General features: G+C 37.4%; 1 protein-coding gene and 1 long non-coding RNA gene across 3 annotated transcripts in view; one reads left to right on the forward strand and one right to left on the reverse strand.

Moving 5' to 3' along the window:
* Nucleotides 1-24,296, forward strand: part of SATB2 (SATB homeobox 2) — a 211,497-nt gene that overhangs the window by 141,218 nt on the left and 45,983 nt on the right. For both annotated transcript variants that reach the window (XM_011974555.1, XM_011974554.1), the window contains 2 exons: nt 14,220-14,432; nt 19,056-19,211. In XM_011974555.1, coding sequence (XP_011829945.1) covers nt 14,220-14,432; nt 19,056-19,211 — 369 coding nt within the window. The remainder of the gene's footprint in view (nt 1-14,219; nt 14,433-19,055; nt 19,212-24,296) is intronic.
* On the reverse strand, nt 13,703-17,802 carry LOC105535444. Its single transcript, XR_001005429.1, has 3 exons — nt 17,649-17,802; nt 17,027-17,129; nt 13,703-14,341 (listed from the first exon to the last, which is right to left on the reverse strand). It is a non-coding gene; the product is annotated as an uncharacterized LOC105535444 (long non-coding RNA).

The raw sequence follows: 24,296 nt of genomic DNA on the forward strand, positions 1-24,296 counted from the left end.
TGTGTGTGTGTGTGTGTGTGTGTGTGTATAATAAAATAATATGCAAACATTTACAAATAAAGCTGGAACTGTTTTAAAAAAAAAAAAAAAAAAAAAAAAAAAAAAAAAACCCTGCCCAGTTTTTCATGTTTAAGGCTTCCAGTTGAAAAACTTAAATTCATAATAAATAACATTTCAAATGTCAGTTTTCCAAAGAGAAACTATTAATTACCTTGTTATGGCTGATTCATTGTCACCATATCATTTGATGATGTAAAATAACATAATTAAGAGAATAGAACCATATTTTCAGGAGCTTCTTTTTAGTTTATTTTTATTTTAATAAATATGTCTTTTAAGAACATAAAATGTATTTGTTTGATAAAATGATGCCCTATCCACACTTCATGACAAGGTCATGGTGTCTGCTGGAGTCAGAGATAGGCAGCCTTTTGCTAATATGATTTTATTTTTTATTGGTTTTTTTTTTTAATCTTTACATTTCTCTTTTGGGTTGCTAACAAAAACATATACGGTCTAAACTAGGAACATACAATTGAGTCACTTGTTCTGGGCTAGGAATACAGCACATTAGAGGTCATGCAGTGCCAGGATATGGGATCTCCAGCGTGGGCTTGAGACTAACATGTTTCTAGACACAGGGTGTGGCAGAGCCTTGTGTCCTGTCTGACCCATTAGGTCATTATGATCTTATATAAAATACATTCTAGGTATCACCATTCTTTTTTTTTTTTTTTTTTTACTAGTCTGTTGAAAGATAAGATTAGCCCTGCTTTCTGTGTCTCTGAAGACTTTTATGGCAAATGAGACCCAGTGAAAACAGTAAGGTGAGAGTGATAAGGCATTTTCTGACCTGGTCATTAATATTCAGGCAATCCCATGATACATTTCTAAACCCTTTAACCTGTGGCCACAAATTGAGACGGGTGTTATACACTGGAGGAGGCTGAGGCAGATAACATCCCTGCTCTGTTTTTGATGTTCCCCCGCCCCCACCCCACCCACGGTTTTACTTCTGAAAGCCTGCGTCTGCTGTTAGGCTTTTCCGTTAACAGCTCTCCAGTTTGGGCTACTGATTTTCTTTGCTCGTCCTGGCAGAGATGGAAATGCTTACCACTGTCTTCTGGGTACAGGAGGATGACAATAGGGCAGCTCCCAGCCTCCTGTAGTAGCGACAGCTCTGAAGCATAACTTCCACTCGAGAGCACTCTGCAGGCCCAGGCTGAAGCTGGGACTTTGCTTGCATTTCTTCTCTTCCCTGTCCTGCTCCTCACACTCCCTCAGCAGTTTCCCTTGGAAGTCCATCTTAATAAATCTCTTGTGTAGTAGTCTGTATCTGAGGATCTGCATTTTATCCCAGATTATAGATCCATGCCATTTCTAGCCTAATTGGTCATGCCATGGGGTAGTTGAGTAAAACCTATCTATAGTTTTATGTCCACTTTCTCTGCAAATCAAAAGCCATATGATACTATGGAACTAGTGTAGAATTTTTTACTCCTTTCTTTTGAAAATATTATCAGTATTATTGTTTAAAACCTATGCCCCCTATAGCTCTGCAATTCAATGGATCAATATTGATATTGCCCAGGCTGACTTATGGATATTGAATGTGGGGGGAGAGAGAGAGAGTGAATAAAAATGAGACAGAAACAGACGTTGGATGTAAGGCCTTAGGAGATTTACCAAACTTGACTTAAATGAAAACTGTACTTGCTGGGTCTAAATGATGAATTACATGATTCTGTGGGTTTGAGAGTGCCTTTGCCCCTCGGCCCTACTCCTCCTGTGCTCCTGCAGTGATGCAGATAGTGTCTGTGGGAATAAGCAGCTCTATCAGGTTTCCTTTTTTTTCCATATTCGTTCTTGCTTATATCGTGAATTTATTTTAATGCTGACATAGTTTGACTTACTAGGCCTATGTACGTGAAATATGTTGCTTGACTATTTAATTTGTTTACATCTTTGCCTTTTGACAGTGTGATTATGAATTCCAACCTTAAGCATTCTTTTGCCCTTTGTTACTTTGTGGACTTTAAAAAATTAATCAGGGATTTATGCCAGTATGGAAAGGTTTGTGACAGTATTTTAAAAGACTTAATATTACTGAAGGATGCTTGTAGAATGTCCACTGACCTATAATAAGCATGATTTCATAAAATATGTAGAGTGAATCTTCCTTAATAGATAAACTATTCTCTAATTTATTTAAAAATCCAATGACCTACATATTCGTATGTTCAGAAATCCCCCTTTTACTAACATTGTTTCTCCTCTGAGACCTTCCATCTGAGCAAATCTGTTAAATGAAGTAGAGGAAGCTTTGATCCAAACTAGGCTAAATCCAGTGGAACGGATGCCCTGTCACATGTGAATGGCAGCATTAGAATGCTAGAAAAGGGAAATTAGGTGTGATCCTCATATCTTCTCTATACCACTGTCTCCTTACCTTGGTGGCAGAGTTCAGGAAACATCCTTAGGCAAGGAGTAGCAATAAGAAGACTGTATCATTTGAAAATGAAACATTTGCCATACTCATTATGTTGTGTGGTTCTCCCCTCCTCCCCCACCTAGCAGATCATGCCATAATTAAGAAAGTTTCAGGTTCATTTTGTGTCTCAGGTAGTTCTTCTGTGCCAGTTCTTGGAAACATGTTTTCAGTTGCAAGTACAGATGTGTTTTGCAAAATGTGCTATTCTTTTGTAACAGTAAGTCTCTAATTTGGTGTCTCGCTCCTTCAGTTCATTGAAAAAGTTGCAGAGTTACGTAATTTGCAACCTTACATCAAAGGCCTTGCTTGGGAAAGCCGTGCATCCTGGTTTTATGTGATAGAGAACAGGATTTTTAAAATCCTCTGGGAACTCATTTTGTTGTCTTGCCCTCATTTGACTACTTTTAGTTTTTATGAGACTTTGCAAAAAAATCTGCAGTTTACTCATCAAAGCCACATCATTTGAAGAAACTTAAGACAAGGATCATAAATACAATTTATGAAGTCACTCAGCAACTGGAGAATGTTTTCAATGGATTGGAAAATTAGATTGAATGATGTATCAGGAAAGCTGACAGTAAGGTCAACTACTAAAATGTAAACATTCGTGTGAAATGGCATGGGTTTTGCTTTTATTCTTTTTTGACACAGTGTTTATAGTATATTCATGCCCCGAATTATTAAGGTTAAAATGACTCAGGACTTGCTAAACATTATATTTTGAAGTGGCACAGTTAGGAAGAGATACCTAGCAATAACATGAAAATCCTGGCAACCAAAATATTTAGGAGTCTGAGCTTCAGTGTGTTACCAGTCAGTTTTTTGGAGTAGAAACTTCTCTTTTAACTCCTTTGTTTGAGTTATACATATTGTTCGCCAAAGATTGGCACAATTTAATCATATATACAGTTTATATTTCTAGAAAATTTGACCTTTAAGGTATTCAGAATTCTGTCAGCCTACATCTGGTCTCAGTCATCATTATTTCTCACTCTCCAATAGAGATACAAGCACCCAGCAAGTCATAGAGTAATAGAACACAATGTAAATCCAGGGGTCTTGACTCCATGGTCCAGTGAGCTGGTTATAAAATGACAAGGAAACCTGTGAAAAAAGGAAGTCCACCCACTGAAAGATGAGCTGTAAATATGAAATGCCGCAGATCAAGCATGAACCCGTTATTGAGTTTTGAAGTAAATAATATACCCTCTTTTGATTTCAGAACATTAAATTAATAAAGTGGGAAGAGATGCACTGGTTGCTTCACAAAATAAACAGTCTTTCATTTCAGGATCACTGGCTTGAATTCATAGATTTACAGATTATAATAATATTAATATCTCCCAGGATAGCAGTGTCTCAAAGTTATTAGATTGCTTGAGGCTAGCCCTGTAGGTAGCAGGTTTCCTTTAGTTTCCCTTGCACATATAAGACTGTTGTTAATTGGCACCTTTTTAAGGCACTCTCAACCACAAAACATGGATTCATAGGTCAAAGGGCTCATCTGAACAGACTTGGGGAGATGATGGCTTTGTTTGTGCTCTGGATACAGAGAAGGCTAATTTAGCAGCTGTCACACATATGCAATTCTCCTCTCACTTCTAAATCCACCTAAAATAGAGACTTGTATGTAAAGGAAGACCTTTCTTTTCTCCCTCCTTCACAAAACTCATGCAAGAGAATCAGAAGAAGCAAACATGATGACATACTGGTCTGTCTTGTTCTTTCTTTTTTTCAGAACAGAGTCTCACTCTGTCACCCAGGCCGGGAGTTCAGTGGTGCCATCTCGGCTCACTGCAACCTCCGCCTGCTAGGTTCGAGCGATTCTCCCACCTCAGCCTCCTGAGTAGCTGGGACTACAGGCATGCACGGTGGGGTTTTGCCATGTTGCCCAGGCTAGTCTAGAATTCCTGAGCTGAGGCAATCACCCACCTCAGCCTCCGAAAGTGCTGCGATTACAGGCGTGAGCAATCACACCCAGCATATCTTTTCTTTTCATCCCTGACCAATGTGCAAAGTCCTTAAAAATTAGTTACCAGACTTATTTTAGAAAATTCAGGCTTCTCTGTTTTTACTGAAGAAAACTCTCTTTTGGTAAGTTTTATAAGCTTGTTTCACAATTCTCTAATAGGGAATGATTGACTCATTTCACATAGATAGAAGTTTCTGTCCTCAATGAAGACTTTCACCTCTAGTGAGTATGTTTCAGCAGAAACTTGCACTTTTTGTTGGTGTTGTTGTTGTTGTATGTTTGTTTTTAAATGGGAGTCTTGCTCTGTCATCCAGGTTGGAGTACAGTGGCATAATCTTGGCTCGCTGCAATCTCTGCCTCCCGAGTTCAAGTGATCCTTCCACCTCAGCCTTCTGAGTAGCTGGGATTACAGGCATGCGTCACCATGCCTGGCTAATTTTTTTTTGTATTTTTAATAGAGACAGGGTTTCCCCATGTTGGCTGGTCTGGAACTCCTGACCTCAAGTGACCTGCCCGCCTTGTCCTTCTAAAGTGCTGGGATTATAGGCGTGCGCTACCACATCCGGCCGAAACTTGCACTTTTAATGTGAAAGTCCGCTTTTGTATTATTTAACTAGTCTCCCAAAATTCTGAGTGGTGTTATATTTACAGTATGATTTTTATTAAAAATATACAAGGAAACACTAGCTTTAAATCCCATTATTTGTATATTTTTCACCATTGCTCAATTAAAGCAATTTTAAAAATATATACAAGGAGTTTTCCTTTCATGGTCATTTATTGAAATGATGACCATTTGGCCTTGGGTTAATTGCATATTTGCTCAAATAAAGTGAAGTAAGTTTAAAGGCCAGAAATGCTGAGAGAAAAATATAATTGTTATCAATTTGAAATTACTAGGTCTTTTCGATTCTATATACAGTTCTGTGTCTAAAATTGTCAGTATAGACTACAGAATTGACTTCCAAAGTTCTCTGACTGCAGTACCTATAAGAAATACTTTTTACATCATGAGCTGGTACGTACCCACAGATGAACATGTGCACACACATCTGTGTGTCTGTCTCTAGTTTTATCTCATTTCTATCTGTGTATTTCTAAAGCAAAGGCTTCATGAAAAAAAAAATCCTTCATGGAACAATGCTCGTACCATGTATTAAACACTTTGGTACTTTCTAAGGTTTTTAATTCCAATTCATAATAGAAAGTTAGTTATGATATGTTAAATTATGATCCACTAATAATTATAACCCATGTTTGAACAGTGATACAGATTAAAGCTGATTTTTAAAGATAGCAAAGTTACTTAGAGAAAAAAAGTTGTTTTACTTTTCTGAAGTATAAATTGACTATCTTAATTTAGTGTTATCTAGAATATTCATGTGGTCATTTTGCATCATATAATTTATTACATTTTTCTTTATACCCTTCTCTATGTCAAATAGTTTTAATTATTCCACTTCCTAAAAGTTATTATATTTTCTGCCTTCTCTATGAGAAGACATTTAGCAAAATATAACAAGAGTGTCTTGAATATTTAAAGTTGTAGGTGTAAAATAAAAATTGTACTGTGATGTTTATGTATTTATTTATTCATCAAATATTAAGTATTCAGAAACTATAGTAGGCATCCTATTGATGGCTAACATTGATTAAACTCTTAGTATGTATCACATACAGTTAGAAGCTCTCTAGGGGACCCCATAAGGGAAGCAGAATTATTTTGGTTTTACAGGTGAGGAAACTATGCCATAGGGAGATTAATTGATCCTTGTCCAATTAGAACCCAATTTCGAATCCAGCGAGTCTGATTTCATGACTCACACTCATAACTACTTTATTCTCAATCATTTCTGCTACCACAGAGTGGAAGATGAAGGACATAATCTCGTCTTCAAAGAGATACAAGGGGTAAACAGACTTTCAAACCAGTAACCCTTTTGTGAAATCATTAGGACTGTGAAGTGTCCCATGTGCTATGTGAGAACAGATGCTTTTGACCCTGAAGGTAATTAAAACGAATGCAGAAATATTTCAGCAGGAAAGAACATTTTATAACTGTTTCAGAAAGAGTCAACTCAAGTGTTAATAGACTGCTTTGCTTATATCTGAAGACATCTGATACATTTGAGATATAAATATTCAATAAATGTATTTTTTTGTTTTGTTTTAGGAAAGTACTATTTTTGCCAATGTTTTGACAAAGTAGCCAAAGCTAGTAAATTTTTGGGGCAGGTTGCCAACAGTTGTTTTATAGAACACTCATGGAAAGTAGGAATAAGAAGGGCCCAGAACTTTGTGAATGAAATAGTGGTAGTGCCAGGTACTTGAGGTGTGAGTAGAAACCATGTATGTGCCCAGAGCTGAAGAACACTACTAGTAAAACGTTTCCAAAGGGAACCTGTTCAGTTCTGTTTGCTTTCACTTTTTAGTGCTAATGTGTTTTATAAATTTTGACTTGGATTGTGTGTAGCCTCTTATTCCGGTACCTAAGACTTCCTAGAGACACTAAGGAGGAAGGGATAATCATTACATAGATTAAGTAGGCAAAAACAAACAAACAAACAAAAAACAGTAAATTTGCCAGGAATCTGGTTTTGGCTAAGTTCCTCTATTGTATGTGCTCCAATGTGGCTTGGTCAAAGGTATTGCAGTTAAGGGAACACAGACCGTTCTGGCTTCAAGAATGCTCTGTTGTATCTACTCACTTTGTGTTACGTGGGTCCTGCATTCTGATGTGAAAGTTGGCACAAGTGAAATTGTATTGTATCCACAAAAAACAAATCTGTGAGACAAGTGTTTTACTTAATACACTACAGACTTGGGGTACCTAAAATATTTGCTCTAAAGTGAAGTTTGCATGACCCAAAATTTCAGTTTCGATTATCTTGTTTTCAGCAGGCTGAATGAAAAGATCTTGAGTATAATGTGAGTCATGTTTTCAATATGTAGCCTGCCAGGGCCTGCTGCTAGCTATTCAGCAAAGATAGGACTCCCACTCCCAGAAATTTAAAAAATATGCATTTGGTGCCTTCTTAAACCATTCCTATATATTACCAACTAGCTGCTAAGTACAAAATATGCAGATTCTGCCCCCAAGGAGTTTACTGTATCATGGCAGGAAGGTTTTATAGTAGCACAGTGCAAAAGATGTCACATAAATGTGAAGTAGAACTCTTGCTGTTTTGGTTCAAAGGAGGGAGAAAGTATTTGCAACTGCAGTGTACATACATATACACATGTATACCTAGTCTCTTAGTGCTTTGCTGATTATATCTCTATAGTAACAACGTTTGTCTGCAAATGTTACTTTTGTATATGCATTTATATTTGCAGAATACATTAATTCCCTTTAGATGCTCAATTCTATCCACCCCATCCTACAAAACTGCCATATGCATAGGCTGTCTTTCCTAATAAAGAAATATTGTAATAAAAAGAGAGGTTTTATTAAACTAATGCAATAACGACATTTTCTTTGAGGATTTAACACATCATTTTTAATAATAAAAATCAAATTGTCATTGTTGTGCCCTGTATACCTTTTATTCAAATCAGACTAAGTACTCTGACTTCATGGCTAAGCAATGCTCTAGGGTGCGGGGGATGGGGTGAGTATTTTTAGCATTACACAAATGAATTTCAGCAGCTAGATTCATAGTGGGGTTGTAGATTATGAATACAGAACCCAGGGAAACCTGTTAATATTTGTGAACAGAGGGGGAAATGCCTCTCATGAGTATCTAGAAGGAAATGAGAGACTGGAGGTTAGGGGAGAAACGATTTTGTTAGGTCAGCTTTCAGGTAGTAGAATACCAGTACTTTCTACAGCCATGCCACTGAGTTAGCCGCTTTGGTTAACTCTGAATTGACCGCTGAAATTTAAGAGTTCATTTTGTGTGATTAGACTAGGTTTGATATTACATAGTTTTCTTAAAAGGCTACCAGTTTTTTGCTTCCCTGTCAGCTGGACATAGATATTTCAGAATTATGTGAAAATTAAGGCTAGCAAGCATACAAAAGGGGTGAAACATGAGGAATAAGGGACCTTATTTGGAAGGAAGCTTTTTTTTTTTTTTTTTTTTTTGACATTTCAAGGGAAACGTGATAGGTTATCCAGGGGCAGGGTGGATGGTTGACCCATATGAGTGCCAACGCTCCTTCCACCTCTAGCTTTCTGTAATTTTAATCTGTAAAATGGGAGGATGTGATTTTTTTTAACCTTACTGATTGGTTATGACACTATTTGTTTAAAGCAGTATATAATTATGAACTAAAATACATTTTCACTAATAAGTGTTCTGAATCATATACCTTTAAAGAGATGTAACTTGATTTCTGAAGATGAGTGTCATACCAGAATTAATAATTCCAATATAATATGAGGGGATAGGGCTTATTTTCTCTGTCTAGTTCAAATGTTTCTAAAGAAGTGCTCAGCATATGATTTTACTTTTAGCATAGGAATCAGAAGTACATCTAAGCTGTCTTTGGGATTTACATGACGTTTGAATGTTTATCTTTGTTCACATTGGAACCTAACACTTTCCTACTGTGTGCTTTCTATGATAAATGAATATTTTTTGAATCGAGTTACTTCAAAAGGTACATGTTTTAGTAAATAGATGAACATTGCAAGTTACCATTTCTACCTCTCATTTCAACTGCCACAAACAGAAACAAAATTTCCAGAAAGGCAAACAGTCTCTAGCTAGCTTGAGGCTTTTTCCAAAGGGAAGTACTAGGGTTTGACTGGGCCAGTTTCCTCAGTACACACCTGGTGTATATCACTTTAAAAAATAAATTATGCCTCATTAAGTTACAATTAAATGGAATCGTGATCATTTGTTTTTCTGGAAGGAAGATGTTTTGCATATTGAAAGCCTAATTTGTTGCAGGTGACAAAAAGGCTGAACAGATTATCTAATATCACTTCATTTTGGGGGTTAATGTTTGCTGGTTAGCTTGTGTATACTCCAATAGTTCAGAATCATATTAATGTGGACTCTTATTATATTTTTGCTTCAAAATATGTTCTACCACTTTATTAGTTTTTGCACTTTATTTTACAGCTTTTAAGGAAACAGAGGTTGTCTTGGTATTCTGGAGTAAGCATGTGGTTTCTCTTTCTTCAAATGTTCTAAAACTCCACAGTTTCACAGGCTGCCCAGTATTCATCGTAACTTTATATCCATGTACTGTCTGTATTTAAAGTTCCAGCTAGGTTAAGTCTTACCTCTTCCAATTATTTTTCCCTGGATCCTGCAGCTGATAATACTTTCTCCCTCCTTTGAGCCAAGGTGACACTAGTTCTGGCTTGCATTGATGATGCTTGACATCTTTAATATTGTGCTGCTATAATACCTTCTCCTTCCCATCGTATGGTAAACTCCTGGGAAGCAGAATCTGTATCTTATTAAATCTATTCATCCCTCTCAGAACTTTGTATTCAATCATAAATAAGAAATGAATTAATAGACTGATCTGTTATTTTTTTGAGACAAAGTATATTGAATTTGGGGGTTCCCTAGATAATCAATGGGAGATATTGGATTTAGGGGCTCCCGAGGTAATCCATGAGAGATATAGCCTAATCCTAGAGAGTTGCCTATGGTCTGAGAGCCACGAAGAACAGATATCTGTTAAAATCTAGTCAGTAAGGACTTTAACTGTTGCTGTCAGGAGTGACATGGCAGGCCTAGCATTCCTAAACCTGGCCCAGGTGTGGGTTCTCTTATTGCTCTCTTACAGGGTTAAAGGCCCATCAGAGGTAATTTCTCACCTGTCCCAGACAAACTGTCAAAGGCTAGTGCAAAACCTTGGAAGTAAATTTGATAGAGCCCGTCGTGATAACATTTCCCAGACTTCTCTGAGTATCAGCATATATCGTACACGTTAACAATTTGGGGTCAACTATATAAATTGTTAAGGAAGTATGGAAATCAAAAGCTCATTGACAGAAAGTACAGACTCAGAATCTGTAAAGGTCATTTAATTTGTTATAAAGAGATATTTTAAAATATTAGAAAAAATAAGGGCATTAAGTTTTCATCAAACAATTAGCCCCAATTATTTGTTGTCTCTGTAGAGGTAGCAAGCAAGCCAAATTATGAGCAAGCTAGATGGCATTATAATAAGTTTTTGCTCATTTCGTACTTTGAATTATTTTGCTTTTAGTGAATATTTTGCCAAACTCATGTATTCTTTGGTGGTCCTGGAAATTATATGAAGTCTACAAAATGTTAATTAGGCTATGGAAAAAGCCAATTTGAGGTTCTCTTTACCTGACTTCCTTCTTTTTCCACTGACTTGTAACCCAAGAATTATTTTGGAGGGTATCTCTCTACCCTGTGCATATGTTCGTTCTGCTCCTTTTAGTCAACATGTTTCCTGGTCTTACATAATCTCAGCTAACACTGTGGAGGAAATTGTTTTAATGTGTCCCTGGAGAAGGCTCTGTTGCCTACGATGAGGAAAATACTTAATGATCACTTTACTCAATACTTGCAATATATTTTAATATGATTACTGATATGAAAGTTTAATAAGCTATATCCTGGTTAATTTATTAATTTCCTTCCATTTGCACATTCTCAATATTCATGACCTTTCTATTCATAAAAGTGCATCTTTTTTTCAGTGCCCAGGTGCCGTGCCACATTTTCTGTATCCCAGGCTGCATAATGGGAATGTCCAAGTGACACCTCCAGCTTGGCTGGTTGATAATTAAAATGCCAGATGACATAGTGGCAAGGGCTTTAGAAATATTTATGTGAGATAAATTATTAATTTATGTTCTATTCAAGACAGTTTCAATATGATAAACATTTACTTATCTTGATAATTAGGTGGGGTGATATGTGGTTGTATGAAAGTTATGCTGTCTATTTTCTTCTGATCTTTTTCTCCTCTGATGATTTTCAACTAATGAAATAGACTCACTTTCCATTTATGAGCCTGAAGAATTTGGACTACATTTTTTGAAAATCCCAGTTTAAATAGTTGAAAGCACATAAATAACTCAAGTGAAAAAGACTCAACAAAACAACTAAAACTCTTCTTGTGCCCACCAGTGAGCCACTTGTTATTGAAAATGTCTGAGGTGAAAAGAACACGCTTTGGGACCATACCTACACAGATGAGAGTTTTAGTAAATAATTTAAAGCAGTGTTCTGATTCTCTGGGGTTAATATATGGAGGTGACACTGGCTACCTTGTTGGTTTGAGACTTTATCTTCAATTAGGCAAATGAAACAGAGGAAACAGTATATTCCACCACCCTTTAAAAATACAAATATTGTGTCTCTTTCACCTCAGAAATGGATGAGCAGTCATTCTCAAGGATTCTTCATAATAATTTTCCTTGGAGATGGATTAGTTTCCCTGCAAGGTTGTCCAGTATGTAAAAAATGTAGAAGGAGCTATACAGTTTCAAAATGGAAAGAAACAAACAAGAAACAAATTAAAACACTCTGTGTTTTTTAATGCTTTTTATTGATTATGAATGAACAAACATAATTTTGAGCCATGGTCTGTTAGAACAATAGTTTTGTTATGTCACTATTTTGTATCCAAAATCTTTGCTATAATAAACTCCACAACTTGTTAAAATAATTTCACAGGGGAAGAATAGGTTTATAAACTTTGCCTTTGAGATCTCTTGAGTATAGTCATAATAACTAAAAAATTTTTCCATGTTGACCCTAAAACTTCTTCAAGTTTTAGTAATTTGAAATTTACTGAAATACCAAATTTATGAGAGTGAAAGGGAGAGGAAGGAGGGAGAGAGAGGAAAAAGACCAACTCATCCTTTATATGCAGAATTTATCATTAAAGGAAACTCAAAAAATATCAATCTTAGTGTTTTTTACTGGTATTGAAAGTTGAAATCCACTTTGCTCTTGCTTCTCTGCATATTCATTTGAAGATTTTTATCTTCAAAACAAATTCATTATGAATATTTCAGGTTGCTTAGTGCAAGTAGAAAGTAGGATAGCTTTAGGCAGAACTGACTTTTAATTTCAGAGAGTGGATACCTAGATTGTATCACGTTTTCTGGAAGATAAGTGTCTCACTCATTGCTTCTAAAAGCATGACAAGAAATCTGGATTAAGAATCATGTGCCAGTCAGTTATTTTTACATACACATCCTACCTTTTCCCCTTCTTTGGGCATGCATGCATGCACACACACAGACACAGACACACACACAAGACACTGATCTGTAGCTTTTCTACCAAGTATTAGAATTTCTCTAATCAAAGTAACATGACACTGAAATTGTGAAACTGTCAGATGATATAGTGCTTGTAAGTTCCTTGTAGTAAAATTGACTATGTGATGTTCTGAGTGGTGATTGCTTCCTTGGAGTGCTATGTGATGCACTTCCTATAACTGGCATTTGCTTCACTATATTTTAATGCATTGCTTTATTTTAAAACATTACCTACCTTTCCTTGAAGATTTTTGGACAACTAGAGATAGCATATTCCTCTTACATTCATTGCCTTTTCATATTTAAGCCACATATTAGAAATCTGATAGTGTTTCCTTTGCATTAATTTTCACCTGAGTGGAAACGTCTTTGGCATCTGTTCTACTTTACTACAGTTAAAGAAGTGACTTTTCATGATTTGAGTTGGCCCATCTGTTCTAAGACATGGGATTAACATCTCAGCTCTTCCCAGGGGGATAATCCTGAACTCTGTTCTTAAACTGCTCTGAGAAGCAATATATTAGTTGGGAATATAAAGTGATGTCTCTGTGTGATAATCCAACAAGTGTGCAGAATGGAAATAGATCTGCACCTACCCACAATACTACAATGTCCCACCTTAGATCTCCAGCCTTTTTCTGGAGTCCATACTACTCTTCTCTAGACTTGGCAGCATTTTCCCTTTCTTTGTGAATTCTCTGTCATCAGAGCACATGAAAACACTAATTTCCTATTTAAATCTTTCTATTTGGGTGAGTCACACATTCAGAAAGTATCTGGGCCCATCATAGCATTCCATGCACACTGTTGTTATGGTGTGCTCAGCCCCTCGCCAGAGGTGACTTCATTTTCATTGCTTTAATGGTGAGATTAGGGTTTCCGCCATGAAGACATCTCATAAAAGATTTGGGTGCCCTTTGTACATATGTAAGGGTAACTATTGTGTGTATGGATTGGGAAATTATCAGAGGGTTAACACAATTTAGCCATTTGCTTTGTGTCTTTTTTTTTTTTTTTTTTTTGCCATAAGAAATTTCTATATTGAAAACAGTGGCCGGTCATACAGAAATTCAGCCAATTTTTTTAAAAAATTGATGTAAATCTACCATGCTGTTTAAATGTCGAAACTAAATTTACCAAACTTGGCAGATTTGTAAAGCTAAGCAGGACTGCCAAGTGTTCCCAGTTTCAAGCAGAGAGAGTTCTAACAGTTCCTGAAATACTTGTAGGAGGCACCTGGTGGTAATTGCAGTTTCACAATTCTTCCCGAGTGCCTACCTTGCTAGCTGGCATGTCTGTACACCGATGATTATTACAGTGATGATAAAGTGTCAGAATAGAACAGTCCTAAAATAATGCATATCCCCCGGAAGGCAAGCACATTGCCTTCATACCGGAGAACCCTAAGGAATTAGTGTGAGGTTCTTGACATCACAGCGAGCTGGTTAAACCAAACAAAGGGGGAGAGGGCCAGAAGACAGAAACTACACACATATACCTGCAAATGTGACTCGGTCTATTTTTTTCCCCCATTTAATCAGGGATTATTGTCTGAGATTCTGCGTAAGGAAGAAGACCCTCGGACAGCCTCTCAGTCTCTTCTAGTAAACCTGAGGGCCATGCAGAATTTCCTCAATCTGCCAGAAGTGGAGCGAGATCGCATCTACCAGGACGAGAGGGAGCGGAGCATGAATCCCAATGTGAGCATGGTCTCCTCGGCCTCCAGCAGTCCCAGCTCCTCCCGAACCCCTCAGGTGAGAAACTTGCTCTCTGGATTTTTCACTCTTTGTCTTGGAAATATCTTGCCTTCACTAGTTACTGTGTTTTCCCTTGAATACTGAGAGACATAATTCAAGGATTTCTTTCCTTTTTTTCTTTTCTTATTTTTTTATTTTTTTGAGATGGAGTCTTGCTCTGTTGCACAGGCTGGAGTACAGTAGTGTGATCTTGGCTTACTGCAGTCTCTGCTTCCTGGGTTCAAGCAATTCTCCTGCCCCAGCCTCCCAAGTAGCTGACATTACAGGCACCCACCACCATGCCCGGCTAATTTTTGTATTTTTAGTAGAGATGGGGTTTCACCATGTTGGCCAGGCTAGTCTCGAACTCCTCACCTCAGGTGATCCACCTGCCTCGGTCTCCCGAAGTGCTGGGATTATAGGCGTGAGCCACCACGCCTGGCCAATTCAAGGAATTCTTAATCCGCTAAACGTGTTAGTCAAAGGATATGAACCTCTGACCATATATGATCCTATACTCTATTTCTGTCCCTTTAGGAAGTTCCATTCTTCCATAGTGGTATGTGAGGGGTGGGAAGGTAGGAGTGGGCACAGGGGCTGGCTCTAGGATGTTTATATGTAGCTGCTCAGTTGCTGAAGAAGGAGTTAGGACATTTGTGTTGAAGCTGAGTTTGCATAGCAAGCACACTGCTTTCCCTTAAATTGTATGTTTATTTGGTTGGGCTGGATGGGGCGTAGGGTGGCTGAGGGCAGGGGCAGAGGGTAGTTTAAGCTCTGTTTTGTGTAATCTGAAAAAGACAAAATGGAGGAACACTTGCAGTGGAAGCATGCATATGCAGTGTCTAGATCAGAATGACTGAGATGTCACTCAATGATCCTTTAGAAAATGATGGTGGAAAGGTAGGCCTTAATTATTTTCCATCCTAGGATCATCTCCCCACAGAATTTGGTGACTTCCATTCTTCCTCTCCACACACTTGAAAAGTATTCTTTTCTTAGGCCCTCGTGCAAGTGTATACATCTAGTAATGTGTGCGTCAGAGCTCCTAACTCAAGGGTCAAGATCTCAAGGCAGTCGGGTCATTTCTAGTTCACATCCAAGCCTACTCATTTCTGGCCTATCCCCTACTTCCCCTAAACTTTTACTACTCGATAGATTTATGATAAGGCCAGTCCATTCACTGTTGCTGTGATAGTTGCAGGTTCTGTCTGAGTGATAATTCTCAAAACCAATATTTAATGGGTATACATTTTTGTTTGTTTGTTTTTGAGAAGGAGTCTCAGTTTGTTGCCCAGGCTGAAGTACAGTGGTGTGATCATGGCTTACTGCAACCTTTGCTTCTCAGGTTTAAGTGATTCTCCTGCCTCGACCTCCCAAGTAGCTGGGATTACAGGCACATGCTACCACATCAGGCTAATTTTTTTGTATTTTTAGTAGAGGTGGCGTTTCACCATGTTGGCCATGCTGGTCTCAAACTCCTGACCTCAAGTAATCTGCCCACCTTGGCCTTGCAAAGTGCTGGGATTACAGGCGTGAGCCACCATGCCCGACCTAATGGATATACATTTATACAAATCTGAAAAATGGGCGGTTCAAAACCAAAGATTGTTTTGCTTAGATATTATAGCTTTGGTTTTGTGTTTTCTGATAAATTCTAAGGAACTGATTAAGCATAGAAGCACAATTGTATTCTAGTAGAAATAGTTGAGCTTTTTCAAGTATATCCATTTTTTCACACATTTTAACTCTTTTTATATTTTTATACTCTGCAATAAACTTTTAATTGAAGATTACTTTCTATCATGCACTGCCAAATTGTGTTACTTACACTTCAGTCTTTAGTGAATTATGAGTTTTAGTTACTGTTTAAACCAAAAATAAGTCTCTTGACTGCTTACTTTGGATGAGTATAACCAAGCATTTTTATTTATTTAAAAAAAAATCTGAGGGCATACATACTGAGCTAGTAAGTTGGGCAAGTTGTTAATGTGCACTAATATTTACTTCTGCTAAATTCATCAATATGTTTGCCACTTTCGAAGTCCATTAAACCATTATAGAAGAGCCCAGCCATACTTCATGGCCTTTTAACAAGGCAGTTCTTAGAAAGTTACTTCTACTTGTTAGAAATTAACAGAGGTCTGTGTGTTTGTTTTCAGCTCTTTTGTACTATTTTCCCAACAAGATTATGTATGGTAGGCACCTTTTCAAAGACCTAATAGCTTTCAGTGCCAGACCAACTTACAAGGCCACACAGTTAGGGTCAGTATTTTGCTTATTTTGACCGGAATGCCATCTAGAAAATTCATTAAGATATCCTTTAGGGATAGGTGTAGCAGGGAAATCTCTTATTTAATTTCACAGTTTTGATATTTTTAAAAATAAATATTTAAACATGTTTTTGAGAATACAGTCATGGCATTACATTTGTACATTCTCTAGAATTGTCTTCTTTTTCTCTTGGGTAAAAATTGAGAAAGGAGAGTTTATTAAAGTCTTTTAAAACATTTCATGATTACCGACTTAAAATTCTTTACAGGCATATCTCAACAGTAAAGATCATAATACGGTACAGATTTTATTGTGGGAACAAGTATTAGAGGAGTACTCACTGACTCAGCTTTTTAGTTGGAGTCAGCAATTTAGTGTACACAGGCAGCTTGACATTGATGCAGGGAGATTATTTTCCAGACCCCATCTATACTTTATTAGTAGCTGAAAAACAAATTGGAGAAATTTCAGTTTTGAAATTATACCTGCAGTCTCTTTTTATTTATTCAGTTCAGCATTCCGTGCTGTACTTAATAATGACAAAGCAATACTGAGATAAGAATGATCATTTTTTAAAATGCTTACTGTGTATTAGGTATTGTGAACATTTTGCATGAATTCAATTGTCACCATTTTATGGTGTTACGCCCATTTTACAGATGAGGGAACTGAGGTTTAGATGGATTCGATAACTTGTGTAAGGTCACATGGCTGAGGGGTTTCATCTTAGCCCTCATGGTTCTAGAGAAGACTTGACCAGTCAGGTGGGATGAGATAGTGAGTGAGGCAAATTAAGAAAACTGAATTGAGAAAGGGCAGACATGCTATGCTAAAACGTTCTCTTAACAGGGAAAGCACTGTGGGTTAACTTGAGCAGAACAAAGAGTTTTTTTAAAAAATTACAGAGAATTGGATTTTTAATGGGAAAGTCCCAACCTAGCAAGGAAATTCTTGTAACAGCACCTGGCACAAATTGGAGATTTTGGAGGCAGTGTGTAGTGCAGTGTCCTGACCCCATGCTTTTGAGCCTGAAAGAGTTGCGTTCAGATCATGGTTCCTTCACTGGCTGCTGGGTGTCCTAGGTTAAAATCCTCTTTTATTTCAGTTTCTTCATTTGTAAGATGAAAATAATAATGTCTAACTCATTGGAATCTTAAAAGAATTAAATGTGAAAACAGAAGTTAAAATGCTTTCTGGAGTACCTGGCCCATGAAAAGCACACCATAAATTATAGTAATTATTGCTTTGTGGTAATTAGAAAATAGTATGAGAGAAGGAGGTAGAAGAAAAATGGCAGAAGTCACTGAGCACTGTTAGGAAGCAAAGCCTTTATGGAAACGTAGGGCCTTAAGTTCTGCCTCTAGACACCATTTGTCACAGAGTCCACACTGCCTGTTACATCTTTCTCTGGACAAGGAGAAAAAACCCAGGTTAGGTCAGTTCAGCTGGTAGTGCACAAGGATCAAGAATGTCTTTTCCTGAAGTCTTGCTGCCGGAGGTTCCAACAAAATGTCTCAGTCCTCTCTTATTAGACACCAGCAATGCATTCTAGGGCCCACACCAAGTAAATGTTATGACCATCTTTTGGATTAAGTAGATTCAGACATTTTAGGGTTATCCTAACCCCAAGAAGTACAGACACCTTCTATATTGTCCTTCATTTGTCTCTGAGGCTGATGGGAAATCATTCAATTAAAACGAGCACTGCAGAATACATAAAACCACAATATGAGTTTAAGAAAATGAAAACGGCACATCAAAGGCATTCTGAAGCCTAGTTTTATGAAATGAAATTTTGTTTCATTTCCACTGATTTCCTCGGTGAAATTAGGTGACTGTCTGGGTAGCATAATGATGATAATGATGGGAAACCATACATACTCGAATGACATACGTAAAGCTTTAATAAAGAATGAGAGAGACTCGGGAGTGCATTAAATTGAGTAATAATTTATTATTTAGAGACCTCTACCCATTTACTCATTTTTTTTTTTTTCTGGAAGAATTGGCTCTTCTTCCAAGGTGTGCCATTTTTAGAAAGAAAAGGTTAACTGTGTGTGTGTTCTGCATGTTTGTTTTGTTGTTAGATGGTTGCTTATAGTTTGGTGTCTAGGAGAGCCATCCTACCTGTGAACCTTCGTCTGATATACTGTGAGAAAACAGGGTTGACAGGATTCTGCATGTCCTATAGGAATGCACTGCAATTATTTCCAATCACAATTAACCTGATTAGAATAATGGACAGGAAGTGTCCCTCTGTAGCTAATGCAGTTTGGCATCAGCTGACTGAAATCCTTTGATAATTTCTGCACAGATGGCTGGGCTGAATGCAGCACTTTTTAAATTATTATTTTCATGGTCTCTTGGTAGGCCAAAACCTCGACACCGACAACAGACCTCCCTATTAAGGTGGACGGCGCCAACGTCAACATCACAGCTGCCATTTATGACGAGATCCAACAGGAGATGAAAAGGGCCAAGGTGTCTCAAGCCCTGTTTGCCAAAGTGGCTGCAAATAAAAGTCAGGTGAGTGGTTTTTAAAAGAGCAAAATCGAGGGCTGGAATTAGACCCTTCTCCTTCCCCCACCAATAAAAATACATCTGTTCCTATAATAATAATAACAATAATAACCCCCAAGAAACCTGTCATGTTCTGCCTTTTACTCTAGTTTGCTTTTATTCCCATTGGAGTTCAAAATAGAGATGAAGCCAAAACCCGATCTTTTTTTTTTTTTTAAGATTAAAAAAAATTAGCCTCGAATGATTTCTCTCCTTATTCTAAACACTGCAATGTACTCTTTTGTTTCTCTCCCTTTATATATATATATATATATATGAACAAAACTTAGAATGTATATAACAGTACCTTTCTGAGACCAAGTTTTAGCCAAGTCTCATCACCTCTCCTGTTCCCACAAGGGGAATGGCTGACTCTGTTATAATAACCACTTTTCCCCAGGCCCAGAGACACCTTTTGATGTCAGGTGTTTCTTTTATGTACAGAATACAGTTGTTTTTTTCAGGAGAAAACACACGTGGGGAGTGCAGAGTAAGTGCTAAAATCTTTTAACAGAGAAACATAGAAGCTTATCCAGTAAAATTTTTCAGAGTGCTGGGATTGTGGAGAATGTAATGCTCTGGGGAAACGAGCAGACAGATGCTTAGGTTTTTTATTTCTGAAAGCAGCAACAGTTGATGGGATCTACTATCTGCTTCAGTTCTTCATTTAAAGGGACAACTTCTGCCCAAACCTAGAATCCTAGGTTAGTTTGAGTTGCATGCTTACTTATTTATACCTAGGGCGAACACCTAATGCAGAGTGGAGGAAACAAAAGTTAGTTAAAGCATAATTTTGAGAGTCCTTGGATTCTGAGCTTGATTTCCACTGTGTCCTTGTATGACAAATGTTTTCATCCCTGCATATGTAAATAATAAAATGGTTGATGATCTCCCTAACAAATCTTCTGTTGTATGCTATAAAGAAAGGAAGTGACTGAGTATTGTATTTCTATTAAGCAAGAAGGTTTTCAATAAAAATTAAGTTTTTAAAACTGAAAAAAATCAAACTATAGTTAAATGTTATGTTTAGATTAACTATAGAGTACAGGGTTAGCCTTTTTTACCTGAAGTTTTAACCTGATGTAGGTTATTTTCAGATGTTGATAAAAGGAGGAGAGTAGAATATCAGGGAACTTGGAAAGGGATTAAAATGTTTGTTTCCCTTTCAATTTCAGTGTAGTAATTTTTCCAGATTACTCTGACTTTCTCTCATCAATGAAATCAGTGAAATACAGCTTGCTAAGACATGATGTCCAACCATACTATGAAATACATGAAAAGAAAATACCATAGAGCCGTCTTAAACTGTTAAATGCATAAAATCCCATGTACCACATGGCAAAATATAATGAGAGTTGGAGCTGTTAAACGAATAAAGCTGTTAAATGCATAATGCCACTTGGCAAAACTACTGTGCATTTAATGGTTTTCCACTGTGTAATAAAGGACATATGTGGTAAATGTGCAGTGAGTATAAAAGCTGCACAATTGATTTTGCAAACCTGCCCCTTAGTTGTGACTTGATGTAAATATCAAAGTTTCACACAGTCCTTCTTTTATAAGCAGCTTTCAAGAAAAACTGAAGACCGCAGTCTGAGAACTTGATTCCGAATGCCTGTAATCTTCCTGTTGATTTAGCACTATGGTTTTTGGAAATAGTGATGCCTCCAGCCTCCCAAAAGAATTCAGGTAGCTGATTGAAAGCTGCTTTTGCCAATTGGCAGAAGCTTAGCTCTCCAAATTTTTGATGTCTCCTGAAGAAACCAGTAGCCCTGATTTCGTAGAATTTAGAGGAGAACATAGTTCTGGGAATTAATATGCTGAAGATAAGATTGAGCTTAAGTGAGGATAAGAGGCTTTGAGGTTGTTCTTTTTTCCCTGGGACAATGATCTCATTTTCATCTATGAGTAGGGAACCTTATTGTAAATAGCTGACTAGACAGGCAATTCAGACATTATATTTATTATGTTTTTTTTTAAAAAATGATACTGCCAAACAAAATGAATTTAATTGGTAGTTTCAAAGGCAATTTAACAAAAGATATTCACTCCCATTTTATTAGTATCAGTATTCACTTGATAAAAAGTATATTTAGTAAAATCAATTACATGATTTGGTACATGGCACATATATTTGGTGGCTATCCATAAGGTGTATCTATGTGTGTGTATGTGTATATATAGACATATATACATGCGTACATATATACATATATACATGTTGGTATATATACATATGTATGTACATGTATGTATATATACATGTATGTGTGTACATGTATGTATATATACATGTATGTATATATACATGTTTGCATACATATAGGTATGTGTATACATGCGTGCGTGCACATGTATGTGTATACATGTGTACGTGCACACGTATGTATATGTATACATATATAAGCTGTATATATGACTAATATATATCCATAAGGTATATCTATGTGTGTATATATAGACATATATATGCATAGACATATATGCATATACATATATGTATATATGCACGTATATATGTACATAGACGTACACATATATACGTCTATACATATACATACACGCACATAGATACACCTTATGGACATATATATCTTAGTCATATATATTACACCTTATAGATTTATATATCTCTCTTAGTCATGACTAATCATAGGACTTAACCTCTCCAAGCTGCAATGGGGAGCGGCCACACCCACTCCATTGTATTGTGAGAACTGAGAGGAACAAAGGTTTTTCTCTTGCATTTTCTTCCCTCCTTTTATTTTTCTCTGGAGGGATTTTAGGTTCTTGCAGTGACTGAAGAGCCACATGCAAGGGCTTTCCCTTCTCCTGAAGGTGAAATTAGGGAAACAATTAATTAGGTACTCTTGTGAACTGGAGTTGCCTTGAATCCCTGAAGGCTCAGTTCAAATATGCATAGCAACCTTCTCCTTCCATTTGAAATTTCTATGACCCTTCCATTAACACTCCTTGGTGTTATTTGCTGTAATCAGCTATTAAGAATAATGTCTAACACTGCCATGTGTGTTAGGGAAGCCTTGAATGGGTAATAGGAAGAGGGAGGGAAGTTTTAGAGAGAGTAGGAATGGTGAGCCAACAGGGTCCTTGAGGACTGTAAGTGTTTAGGAACTAGGCACAATGCAAGGAAAGGAGTTCAGAAAAGGAGTTGAAAGGTTGGCAAACTGGTTCATTGTGAAAGTCCGTTACTGGGAAGTGTGTATATGTTTCCCTAGTGCATGGGTTACATGAGGATGCATTTGTAGGGTCCCAGACCACCTCCTGCAGCTCAGCCCCAGTCCCTTGGTGATGGCCAGGCCAGTCCATCCACTTCCATTAGGTATCTTCTATCAGGCCCTTGCCCCTTTCTTCATGGGAAAGGAGTCCAAGAAGAGTAAGACCAGAGGGAAAGACATGTTTATGCACATTTCACATTTGTACCTTTCCTTCATTTATTGGTTTAAAATAATTTTAAACCGTTTACATATTGGTTTATTGGTTTAAAATAATTTTCTGTGTGTGAATTCTGAGGATTACCTTACTTTTCTGTCTGCAGAATACTCAGATCATGGAATAGAATGACAGTGGTAATTCTCTGTGAATTAGGAGTTAGTGGTTCTTAGTAGAAGCCATAATGTAAGGGCATGTGGAGCGTTTTCTGTATAACTCTAGTCTGACCCTCACATACAAAGGGCCACCAGGGAGCGAACGCCCCGCATTAAAGTCTGCATGGCCACAGGAATGCCTCGTTCCTCAAAAGCTTCTGCTAATCTTCATGGCTGTCTTCTGCAGATTCTGTGGGGCTGCTTTCCCCCTTTCTTCCCAATTTTACCCAATCAGCTGTGATCTGGGATGTAGAAATCTAGAGGAGAGAAAACATAGTAACCTGTGGGCACATCTTCTGCAGTTCTCTGGGGACGGTTGTGTACTTTGACAGCATCCTCAGCCACATTTCTCTCCCTTGACATCAGTTACCCCATTTCCCAGACACTGATTGTTTTTTTTCTTCTCATATCCTGCTATCTTCTCCCTTTTATAGGCTATGGTTGGTTAACTCATAGAGTGCTAAGGATCATCTGATGTTGTTTTTTGTTTTTTTTCTTTGAGAGGAGAGTGAATCTTTATTATTTATTATTATTATTTGCATACCCAAAGACCCAACACTACGTATGTGATTGTTTTCTCCTACTAGCTTTGGGTAAAAATCGAGTAGGGAGAGAAATAGAAAGGGGCTTATTTTTAATCTCTATTTCCCCTTCCCTCCATTAAAAAGATAAACCAATGAACAAAAACTTCAGAAGGGCTGTGGACTTGCCTTTTGTATCAGGAAGGTGGAGAGAAACTAACACACCCTGTTCTGTTCCATACAGACAAGGGGAAAAAGACGGCCTGGTTGTAAACCCCAGATGCTGATAATGAAAGGGGCAGCCCCCAGAGCCTGCTGGGATAAAAGGAAAAGGGTGATTTTGGAACCAACACGGACCCAGGGGGGTCTCTGGTGAGGTGATATTAGTAAGATGTCCTCATCTTTACAAAGGTTTAAAGACGTCTGCCAATCCTCCATGCTGCCTATGCTTTTGCAGGCCCACTGGCTGCCGGAGCTGCCTCTAAAGTCAGGAATGAGAGAGTTCTTCCTACTACACACTTTAGAATGGGAGGCATAATTGTGATCCCATTGTAGCTAGAAGAGATGGATTTCTGGCTTTTAATACACAATTCTAAAATCATTTTCCCCATAGAAACTATGACCTACATGGTGATTGGGTTTCAGTATGTTCTGTGCTTCATGTACATTAGGATTAAGTGGATTTTGTGTACTGACCTTTATGCCTTATCACTATGTTTCTACAAAAAAAAAAAAAAGTTTCAAGTTCTCAACTGCTTAACAAATTGTATTCCTAAGTGAGAGTGTACTTATGTTTTAGATGTAGTTTACAAGCTCAGATTTTATGAACATTTTTTTTTTCTTAAACTCTCTCCTTATAGGTGGTCTAATTTGCTTGACAGGCTAAATAATTTAAAACATGTAGGTCTCCATGGAAGATTCTTTAT

Source organism: Mandrillus leucophaeus, unplaced genomic scaffold (genome assembly GCF_000951045.1).
Source record: "Mandrillus leucophaeus isolate KB7577 unplaced genomic scaffold, Mleu.le_1.0 Scaffold146, whole genome shotgun sequence".
NCBI classification, from domain to species: domain Eukaryota; kingdom Metazoa; phylum Chordata; class Mammalia; order Primates; family Cercopithecidae; genus Mandrillus; species Mandrillus leucophaeus.